The sequence below is a fragment of the Amia ocellicauda genome, chromosome 8, assembly GCF_036373705.1.
Source record: "Amia ocellicauda isolate fAmiCal2 chromosome 8, fAmiCal2.hap1, whole genome shotgun sequence".
Classification (NCBI taxonomy): domain Eukaryota; kingdom Metazoa; phylum Chordata; class Actinopteri; order Amiiformes; family Amiidae; genus Amia; species Amia ocellicauda.
The window spans coordinates 41,422,175-41,433,821 of NC_089857.1; the positions used below are offsets into that span (position 1 = coordinate 41,422,175).

Below are 11,647 nucleotides of genomic sequence, written 5' to 3' on the forward strand. Positions count from 1 at the left end.
CATTTTGTTTGTAATGATTTAGCACAAACAAAAGTGCATTTTAAATATTAAATGAAATCAATCACAACAGTAGCTTTGCGAAATGTGCGCTCAGTCTGTACGGCGCGGTGCGAACAGCATCTCGGTAATTAGTGATATGTCTGACTGATTCACATGGGTTCTCTCAGCACTGCTCATCCGTTTATCAGCCTAGAGCTACAGTTAGTGCAACACGTCTGGTGTGATTTGTAATTTAACCTCTTCATCAGTGGGGGTGTACTACCAAAGGTGGTGATGTTTTAAAGCTCTGCGTTTCGTGCTCCTGACATGATCATTTAATTAATTTAGTCATTGCACGAGAGAATCGGAGAGGTTAGAGCCTAAAGGAGAAGATTTGGCCCATCTTGCTTGTTAAGCTGCCAGTATTACAGCTGAAAACCACTGTGTGGAAACATCTATATCAGATGGAAGATGTTGGCCTCTTGAATCATATAACCTTTTACTTAGATATGTGGGGGGTGCTTTCTTGTATTTTTATTTATTGTACTCTGTAAATCAGTCATTCTACCCTTCTCAGATCACACTGCAGAAAGTTAGGAAATTAATTAAGAAATGTAGTATCTTCCAAATATTATAATTGAGGTTTGGAGACAACAAAAAACAAATGTAATCTTCTTTCCTAACACTTCAGTACATTTTTTATGTCTGTGTTATTTTCATTTTAATTACGGAGTCCTGCAAAAAATGCATTGTGAGATCCAAGCGCCTAATTGCACTGATTGCACAGTAGCCAGGTATCTGTAACCCTGCTCCCCTGCAGCTGGCCATGAGCGGATGCCGATGTCTGTTCTCTGTAGCTGCGTGGGCCGGGAGCCCGATGCTTCCCTCTTTGTGTCTGACGCTGGCGCAGAGCCCGGCAGCAGGACTGACCTGTGCCAGGGACACATTATGGCCATCGGAGATGGAATGAGAGGGCTTCACGTTGTTTGTTTGTTTGTGGTTGTTTTTAAATCTTTTCAAACAATACAGAAGTACCCAGTTAAACAAAACCCTAAAGGTGGTATGTGAATCTCACTAATTTAAATATATAGAGGTCTTGGCTTAATCTGGAATGCTCCCTCAGATATATGAAGACAAGAATGGGGACATTTTATTTCGGAGCCCCAGGCATTTTTTTATTTTATTTTTTAACCAAAGCAACTAATTTGTGTTTGTCCCTGTGATATAATACATTCCCCCAGTATCCCCTCCCTCACACCACAATCTGGCCTGTGGGTTGTCTTTCTTGTGTCCGAATTTGAGTTTATAATCTGTTGGTGGATTCTCTATGCAGGTAAAATCGGAAGTGTTCTAGTTCAGCCACATTCTTTTGTTTTGTCTTGTTGTTGATCCATACGTCTCATGCAGAAGTGATGAGGGGATTATTCACCGCAATGTATGCACAATGCAAACCAGATAATTGAGAGATTTGCTCTGCATCTGTTGATGCATTTTTCTTCAAACACTTCAATTTCCATTTTAGCTCATGGTAGTGTTCACACGTTGTGTTTACTGGCGTACCTCCCTGTATCTGTGCTGCTAATCTGCGATGGAAGCAAATTAAAAAGCCGATTTGAGCTTCTTTGAAAGCTGCATTTGGAGAGGATTGCCTGTCTTGTTTGGTTTGTCTTTGAAGAAAGTTAATGTCATTTAAATCACTACTGGGGGGAAAAGGGAAAAAGATCAGTTAGATGCAAAGGTCATGGGAATTATCTACCAAAACTGAGGATTTCATTAGGTTGCTAAATAGCTTAAACTCTTGGCAGTCAGCCCTGTATTAAATTAGAAATATTAGTTATTTTTTTGTTTACCTCAGTTTATGACTATTCATAAATGTAATGACTTTCATATCTAAACACATTAGTTATATTCTGCAGCCCTGCCATAGATATGATTACACATTTATTTTATTGATTTCTCGTATAACACCAAACATTTATAAATCTTTCAAACACCTCATTATTTCATATAAATGGAAAATTGGTTTAAAATCCAAGAAAACTGAATACAATTTATATTGTTGGTTTGTTTGTTACTCTTTTCATTAGCTGATGGGTTGTGTTGACTTATTGCTGGGTATTGTGTTTGTTTTCAACTATCGGATTTTGATCTAGGCGTCAGAAATTATTTAAAAACTCATTATTTTCTACAATAACACTTATTTATTTTCAATATAAAAAATACTGTTTATTTGGATTATCGTCATTGTTCTTCCCAAACATTTTATTTCAGATATGTTTGGGAAGAGCAAGAGATGAGATGAATATAGCAAAGCTATTTGCAGCAGAATAAAGTAAAGTATGTCGAGTATGTTGGGGTTATAAAAATACACCACATATGGTGTACTCTGAGCAAAGCGGTTATATACTTGCACAATATACGATATTGTAACTTGTTGTATATGTTATTACGGATCCTGTCAGAGCTGGGCGTATCTCACTGACTGCCGTTCTTGAGTTCGATGTCCTATAAAGTACGAATTTAGTGATCTGGATATTTTTCCTTTTTTTTTTTTTTTTTTTTTTCTTTCAGAAATGTACTAGCAGAGTGACGGGCTGAATTAGTACAAGTTTTTATTTATCTGGATTTGTCATTAAGTAATATCGTGCTACTGGAAAAATCGTGCCATTTTACAGAAATATCGTCGACTTATTTTGACAACCTGTTAATGTAACAAGGGATACGTACCAGAGTTGTCGACATTCATATTTAAATTGCAAAATCCAGTGGGGTACTGCATATATTGCAAACTCATCCCACCAAAGGCTTTCCTTCACTTTCGTTTTCCCTCTTATCAACCAGATGAGGAAAGCTAGTGGCAGCAGTCCTGCAGCAAAGTAATTAATTCAATAATTGCTCGATTGACATTGTACGAGATCTGCCATTCGGGGTTAACTGCCCTGTCAAAATGAAAGAAGTTCTGGGGGAAATGTGTGGCAGTGACGACAGAAAGCAATCAAGTATTTCAGCTGCTTTAGATGGAGCCTAAGAAATTACAGGTGTGATATCATATTGTGGCACTTTGCAATTTAGATTTTCTTTCCCATTATATTTTACACCTGATGTATTGTAATCTCCACACATGAAAACACACACTGATTATTAGGGAGAGTGATTCCATCAGCCCCTCTCTGGTTCAGGAAACACCATTTAGTGAACTCAAATCACCGGGCGGGCGCAGCGTGATTCACACACGACTCCTTAAAAACAAATAGACACGTCTGTGCGTAGCGGTTCATTAGGCAGTACAAACCTGGGCAGACGGAGCCAATCCCAAACCTGTCCGTCCAGCTGTGCCCCCCCCCGAAATCAATATACCGATTGCAATGATTTGTCTTGTCCATTTTTATTCTTCATGAGATTATAGATTATATTGAAGTCACTTTGTAGTCTTGACTAATTTCCAAAAACACCTGGCCAACAATATTCATGATGCTATGGCTTTATAAGCATTATCTTTCCAATAAGTGTACAACGAATTGTTAGATAAACTATGAATAACAATGAAGTTTTAGTGTTTTCTTTAAATGTCATTTAAATGTTTATTTTTATTTTGCTACATGATTGGGATGCTTTAATTGATGTTAATTCACCAGCTGATCAGGATTATATTCAGCGATGTAGCCAGCAAAAAAGATGTATTAAAAATGTAAAGGCACAATTCATGCAATCCGCTTTAGAAATTCCTGGGCACATTGTGTTCAGAACTATATTCTTCCTCCTCCTTTGTTTGCATACCTGGAAAACCACACACACTGACAATGGTAGTATTTTAGTTTCTATTGAGGTAGAGAGGTTTCTATTAGGTTAAGGCTACTGTAGTGCATTCACTGGGGAGCGAACTGCGATCTCTCAGTTCTGTGTAGGCAGGCGATCAATAATGCACAAGCAAGGTGAGCGTTATAGACATGCTGTCAACTTTGTTTTTCCTCCTCCCGTGCTTAAGGGACACGAGAGTCAGACGCAGAGTTAAAAAAACAAGTTTACTGTACTGATCACAAGCCTGCAGGAGTTTTTACTCACGAGGGGTATCTGGGGGAAAATAATGCTTTACTGAGGAGATGCTGACAATAGTATATCTATATATGTGTGTATGTATAATATACTTATAATATGATGTTTAATCTATAAAATAGCCGATAAACACACAACACTTTTCTGGTTACTTCCTTCCATGCCTGAAAAGAGCCGAGTATAACTTTAGGCAAAACAAAGATGTACATTTGGGGAACTTAAAAAAAAAAAAAAAAAACATTTGTCAGTGGAATTAATCTTCACCGCAGACTTGTCATCTTCAGCTTGAGGGTTTAATTGTGCTTTAAAATTCCTCGGCGCACATGCAATAAGCTGCAGACATAGCCGTTAGTGGGAAAGGCTTTTTATTAAAACTTTATTTTTGACAGGATCTCTGTGGAATTCCAACCTTAGACATTCTCCACATAAATTACTTCTTAAATATTCATGCAGGACCTCCTAGGTGTTTTTTCTTTTTCTTTTAAGTGTTTATGAATTATTGGTTTAATCGCACTGCCCTCAACTTCATCACAGTCATTCCCCATTGCAGTGGCAGACCTGCTCTGAACAGGTATAATGTAACCCATGTGAGAATAAATGTGTCTTTAGAAACCTTTCACCAGCTATTGTGCATCTGGTGGAAACATCTGTCGCTGGCAGTGAAGCATTTCAGTCGATTTTTCACTCAGACTCCACGTTAACATGATGCTGGAGCAGGTAGCATTTAATCTGTAGTCATTACGTTTGATCACTGTCGTCTTGTGCAAAACACAGATTCTCTTTACTGTGTTGAGAAGCTGCTGCACATACGCACTCACTTACCCAAGCACACACACACACACACACACACACACACACACACACACACCCACACCCCTTGTAATTGCAGGCTTGAATCTTCATGCCTAAATTGCCTATTCATTTGCTTGTAGTGTTAAATTCTTGCAGTTGTTCAGCTTTAACCTAATATGGGAAGTAAACCCCTTTAATTTATACACACTCTTCCACAGCTCAGTGCTTTGACTCAGATTCCATTGTTGCCTTTCAATCCATTCAATCACAGGCACATTTGGGCTCAATTGGCAACGTTAATGCTGATATTGGGTGTAAACGGGTGTAGTGACCTGTCCAGTCTGCTAACTCCTGTCGCTCTCTCCTCAGCTGGCCCTGCAGGACCCCGTCCACAGCGTGTCTCTACAGCAGTTTGTCTACGAGAAGCTGAAAGCCCAGCAGCTCCTGATGGGAGACCAGAGCTTCCAGGCGCTGATGGAGACGGTGGACACGGAAATCGTCCGACAGCTTCAGGAGTTTCTACAAGGCCTGTGAAGCGTGAGAGACTGAAAACACACCAACAAAAAAACAACCACCAACCACTAAACCAGTATTTTATGGCTGAACATCAACAGAGCTCCCATTTTAAATGTTCACTTTGCTTAATTGTTGGGCAGAATTGAAAACAAATCGACACCTGCCACCAAAGCAGGCTCTTTGGACTGTCTGTATTTGGAAAAAGAAGTATATTGAAGTCAGATTTTTTGAATTGCAGGACCAGGCAGTGTTTACAGATATATTCTTAACAGATATTAGAAATGTAATTTTGTATTTATGTAAAGAATGGCTTTCCTGCATGGTATGGTACCGACCACAGAGGAATGACCGAACTACTGAAATCCTGGAGACCGTTTTATATTTTTGCATCATCAGTCCGACAGCAGATGAAAACGCTGTGTATGTGCTTAGCTTTGTTCATGACACTTTTAGTACGTTTAATAGAAACAGATGTTTGTTCAGCACATCTGCTGCTTTGCTCCAACGCTGGTTTATCTGCTGATTGGTTGGAGCACTAAAACCAAAAAAATGCTACACTACTATAGATGTTGTCATTCCAGAAAGGTTGGCAGACGACAACCAGCGACAGCATAGAGGTAGGAGGTGAACTTTGACACACGGGAGTGATTTTGTGAAGTTGAATCGATTTATCAAATGCAAGAGACATGTTGCTGTATAAAAAAAGGCAATAAACTATCCAGATAGTCACTGTGATCCAAATAAGTAGCAAAAGTGAAAAACTCATCATAAAAAGGAAAAAGGCCTTATGTTATCAGCCTTACTTATTCTTAAATTGTTTTAATTTTTTTAGTTTTAAATTTGCTTGGTATTGTACTGATATTTTATTGTCAAAGGATGAAGGGTACCTGCTTTTGATTTTTTTGTTTTGTTTTTTTAAGTAATTACAGTTCTTGAATCTATTATTTGTTAACACGAGTTCACTGCGAATACAGCCCTCTAACTTTCAGGTAGATTGAATCAATAAAATACAGTACATGGATGAACAGCAGAAATGGGCTTTAATTCGTCTCTTATTTTAATCATTTTAAATATGCAACGGCGGTGTGTTCGGTTGGAAAGTCATCACAAGTGACGATACGATGAAGATACGGATTGACTTCTCATTATATTTTACATTTATTTACATTTATATCAGCAATATAAAGCAATAAATCACAATAAAAGACAAACTGAGAATGAAGACCACTAATACCACATCTAGCTTTCACTCTAACGAATAGATTAAAATGTTTTTTTTCTACAATATTTGCTTCCTGGTTGCCGGTGTTAAAATTCATACTTTTATTTGAAAGTGATAAAAATAATCAGATATCATTAATGAGAATTCAAAATCGAATTACAGTAATGGCTGTGTATTAGCATAGCGCTGGCAGCAGACTGGATGTGGTTCCCCCAGCTGTGCCCATGTACGCATCCTAATTATTGTGGATCTGCTGCAAAAAACACATTAAAGATTAATTTGCTGTGTTGAAGATTCAGTTAAATAATTAAAGTTGTTTATGACAAAAATCCTGCAATTATAAGTATAGGAATGCCACGGTTATCTGTGGGACCTTCAGCGTGCGTGTCTTCTTAGGAGACCCTTTGTATCGTGGAATCAGCCATCAGACTCTTAAGTCATTGATCACATTTTTCACACAACTTTTTCCTTTTTGCCTTCCTCAGCAGGAATGGGAGCTTTTCAAAAGCGTTCTAGAGATGCGTTTTTATTTAACGAGTTGTTAATGGATTGCTTTTTTTGGTTAGTGAATCTCTAGGGGGGTTCGAGAGCAGCTATGGAGGTAAGAGACTCAATGCAATGATGAAGACTAATGTACTTTGTATACAGTTTGCTAGTCACTAGATCAAGATTTTTTTAAATGTTTTTCCAAAGTATACTGACTCAACAAACCAACAAGTAAAGATGATCTTGGTAAAGAGTAAAAACACATCTTCCTGGCAGGAATGGGAACTTCAGTCTTCAACTGACCTATGAACTATCTGCATAAGTCTGGCATACATTATATTGAGCACCACAGCGTTTTATAGTCATTAACATCGATGCAATTAAAAAACAATAAACTAAAGCATTTAATTTATTTGCAATTGCAATAACACACAACGTGTTATATTTAGAAAGTATAGGTACAACGTTTAATGTAAAAATGATACCCCACCTTTAAAGGATACAGTCCCCTATTCTTCAAAATATTGAAAAGAACAAACATTACAGTAATTTAAACAAATCACAAGATTGTTAAATTTCATCGCATTGCAGTAAAGGTGCGTTTCTATTAATTAACAAATTGTATAAATAATATATTGTATCGGGGGTACAACGGGATTCGAAATCCCGGATAACAGTTAGCCTGTTTGCTTAAACTGGGATGAGTCAATTTAGCCTGGATTTGTTAAACCCCGTACGAAGAACGCACCCCTGGTCATCCTCCTCTTGACCTTTGTAAGGCACACGGCCAAATCTCCGCTTTTCTATTTATTCTCTGCTTTTCTATTAACTCGTGGTACCAATCGGCTTGATGCACTGATCATCAATACAAGACTGGTGCCACTGAGAGCTTTGTACTTCTTTGAAGAGTATATTCTCAATACAATCCTTACAATCACTGCATTAAACCAAGGATTAATGATCCCTTTCCTTTACATTAATTAGTATGCTTAATCACTTATAGTGCCATTAATGCATTTTTAAGTGGTGCAGTAGTGTTTATCCTTGGTGAAGCTAGTTCAGTGGAAAATAATTGGCCGGAATATGCATGCGTCTACAGAAGAAAGCACTGCTTCTACAAATCATCCTTTCCTTTAATGAGCTTGATCTCTTGCGTCGTGTGTGTTTTTTGTGTGTAAAGTCTGGGAGTATGACCAAGATGGATTATATAGTAGTTCAGAGAACGACCCTGTTATCTGAACCAGAAATGTGGACGGTATAAACTGTCACGTTTGAACCGCAGTCAAAACATCTTGCTGCTGACCTGCGTTTGAAAAGAGTCGGGCTTTGGGTGGGAATTATGATGCTGGCAGTGTCTGGGAAAGGCAGTTGTTGGAGGATGCCGTTTCGTTAAGGATAGAAATGATACTTCGTGATATTTGCCTCCATGCAGGTAGTTATTGTTTCCTCAGTGTGTTTGCATTGGTGACGGAAGATTACACCTCTACTCTGATATAACGTGGTTCTCGGGAGCCAAAAACTCTTACCGCGTTATAAGTGAAACTGTGTTATATCGAACTTGCATTTTCCTGGAGCATTTCTGTTATTAACAATGCAGGAACTAAACACTACGAAATGCAGCCATGTGGACTCAGTTTCATCAATATCAGTCATTGGGTTCTCATGAGTCGAGACGAGTCGTTACTTATAGAAAAGGTTAAAATGAAGCTAAAAAGGCAAAGTAATCAACATGTTTAAACTGTCAGTTATAACTGTAAGACTTGCAGACAAGACTGTTTTTCTGCAATGAAGATCAAAGTGAAAGTTTACAAATGCTGTCAATGCACATGGCTTTGTGTTTCGCCTTTTTAAAACGTTGTTTACCGTGTTACATCTGACTTTGCGTTATATTGGATTAGAGGTGTATTTGGGCCATGAGTTACAAAGAAAAAAAAAAAAAATCTGTATAGATCAATGAATATTCAAAATGTGTATGTGCCAGATTTTTTTTTTTTTAACCCACACATTCAACATGAACAATTTGAATAACGTTTCTAGTCACATGACTATACAAGTAATTCATGTTCATTTTCATTCTACCCTTAGTTTATTCTAAAAATAATAGACTAGACTAATGTAGTATTTCCTGAGCAATTATTTATATTTTCCACTTCTAAACGACTCAAATGACTGACATTTGCATATAATATCCCACTTTTATGAACAGCTAAGTACAGAAGTTGCCGACCAATACCCATCACCGTATTATAAAGACCCCTTTGAGTTGACAAGCTGAGCAGAAGGGGAATGGCATGGGCTTGTGTCAACACCAGGTATTGTATTATGATGATCACCGCCAACATGGGAATGAGTTTAAACTGCTGCTGCAACCTCTGCATGCTCAAACTGGAGACATGATGGGTTTTGAAAGGAGACAATGGAAGGCAATAGATATTTTTTGTTGGGTTGGTGGTGTTTGGCTTGGTTTCGTACAATAATGGAAATGTTTAATACTTCATTTCCATTCATCTCTGTACAACAACTTTAATTAAGGCAGTCTCATGGTCCTGAATCTGTTATCACATAAAACATATAACGGCTCATTAAATTAGATATGGATCGTTTCTCTATTACATGTGAGTACTGTATAGCATTGTTTATTGCCACGCTGGGGAATGTGCAGTCGCACATGTCAAAAGGATTATGCCTTCTTTTCATATCCTCACGGCTGCAGGGCATATGCAGATACAATCTTTGCGCGATGAACGATCAGGTGCTCCCTGAAACAGCCCGTCATTCACCACCTCAGGCAACTCGGCTCTTAAAAAGAACAGATGAGCTCTTATTGACATCTAATACAATTCACTCGGATGAACGCGGTTTAGGTCATTAGTTTCTAATACGCTCTTGTTGTTTTTTTGGTCGTCTCAAGACACATATATTGACTGTCCTCCTGCACTTTTCAAAGCTAAGCAAAAGAAAACTCCTTCACAAAATAAAACGACAGCGAATGAAAACAGGGACTGTATGGTGGGGTCTTTTGTCATTTGGAGGACGACAGACAATCAGGCCAAGGTGTTGGACTCATCAGTGGAAGGCATTATGTCTTGGATGCTATCTTTCTAACTGAACATCAGTGTCTAGTGCTGTGTGAGAGTTGCATGCATTCCAGGCCTTTGCTTGTGTCAGATTTGTGTGTAATATTAAAGCATCAGGTTTGAATGCATTATTGGTGGACCCTCTAGAATTACACACTGGTCTCTCAAGTGATATTTCCTATGCAGATTATTATTATATCGTGGCTTTTTCAGCTGTGTACCGAAATTACAAATTGTTCAAGTTCTCCCGCTGCCAGAGGTGCTACATTTACAGATCTCAACATATTTATTTTTGTGTTGCCTTTCATGTTATGGCCATTAACTGAAGGTGTCCTTGAGATTTCCTGGCTTTGCGAGGCGACCGGTTCTCGAGTCCAAGTCGAGTTTCTGTGCGAAGCCCAGTATCATTACGCAGATAATCAAAATAACATTAGGCTCATATCAGATCCAATAGAGATGATGGGGTGTGAAGGACGGCGCTTTTCAGACGGATGCCCGTCTCTCTGAGCAGGTGATAATGAGGCCAGAGTGACAGTTGTACATGAAGAATAACTAGACTGTTAATATCACGTCAGTAGAATCTGCGGGTCAAAGTAGGCGACTTAAAATGACATCTCTGACAGGCTGTGGTGATTACCTCCCTACTTAAACATCCGTAAACACTTTTTCTCCAGAGAAAGTTTCCTTTCGTGATTTGGACTCACAGATCTAATTTTAACAGGTTTGAGTGACACAGTAAGGGTTGCTTTCAAGGACTGAAGTTGGAAAAGAAGGGAAAGTTGCTAACAAACATCCCAGCATGGATAGAAAACATGCATAGTGCCAGTTTCAGATTCAGAGATATATTCAGAAAGAATCGCCCATTATGCTTTATAATAGATCTTTAGTAAGGCCTCGGCATGTGGAATCTATATTTATTAAGACGCAAGGTCCCGATGTGAAAATGTGGTTATGATGATGATGTAGTACTGCCTGTGACTTTTTTGAAATTGAAAATACATTTAAAAAATGTCCAAGGTTGTGGTCAGCCTGGACAGAAATACTAAAAACTAATGAAGATTAAAAAAAAAAAAAAAAAGGAAAACAAGCTATATGATCAGATTTATTTCATGACTGTTTCATTGCCTTCCCAGAATGCAAGGTGGATAACTAAGAGAGTCTCTCAGTAATGTTTTTCCACCTCATTCTTGCCTTGGCACAACTCTCGCTCACGAACTGCTAGGGTGGAACAGCGGTTCCTGGGCTCCAGGTTGGTGCCGGTGTCTCCAGGCCGTGCTCCCCGAGCCATGCAGCAGAGGAACTGGCTTATTTAACTCGACTGCTCTGGAGTTAATCACACGACCACCTGCTAGGATTGACAGCAGTTCAGCCTCTGTGAGTGTTTTCTCAGCTGAAGTCTGCTAAAGTGGTGGCAACATTTTTAGTGACTGCAGTTTTTTTTTTTACCAACAGAGTTCATACTCCTCAACTTTACTAACATTGTAACCATTTACAGTTGTACATGCAGGTATACTCTGACAGG

At 38.5% G+C, this 11,647-nt stretch overlaps 1 protein-coding gene across 1 annotated transcript in view; it reads left to right on the forward strand.

Annotated features, from left to right (window-relative positions):
* The window catches only part of ipo11 (importin 11), a 179,150-nt gene extending 172,776 nt beyond the window's left edge, over positions 1-6,374 (forward strand). Inside the window, exon 30 of the mRNA XM_066711430.1 lies at positions 5,194-6,374. Within this exon, the coding sequence (XP_066567527.1) occupies positions 5,194-5,358 (165 nt within the window). The 3' untranslated portion in view covers positions 5,359-6,374. The remainder of the gene's footprint in view (positions 1-5,193) is intronic.
* The last annotated feature ends 5,273 nt before the right edge of the window (positions 6,375-11,647 follow it).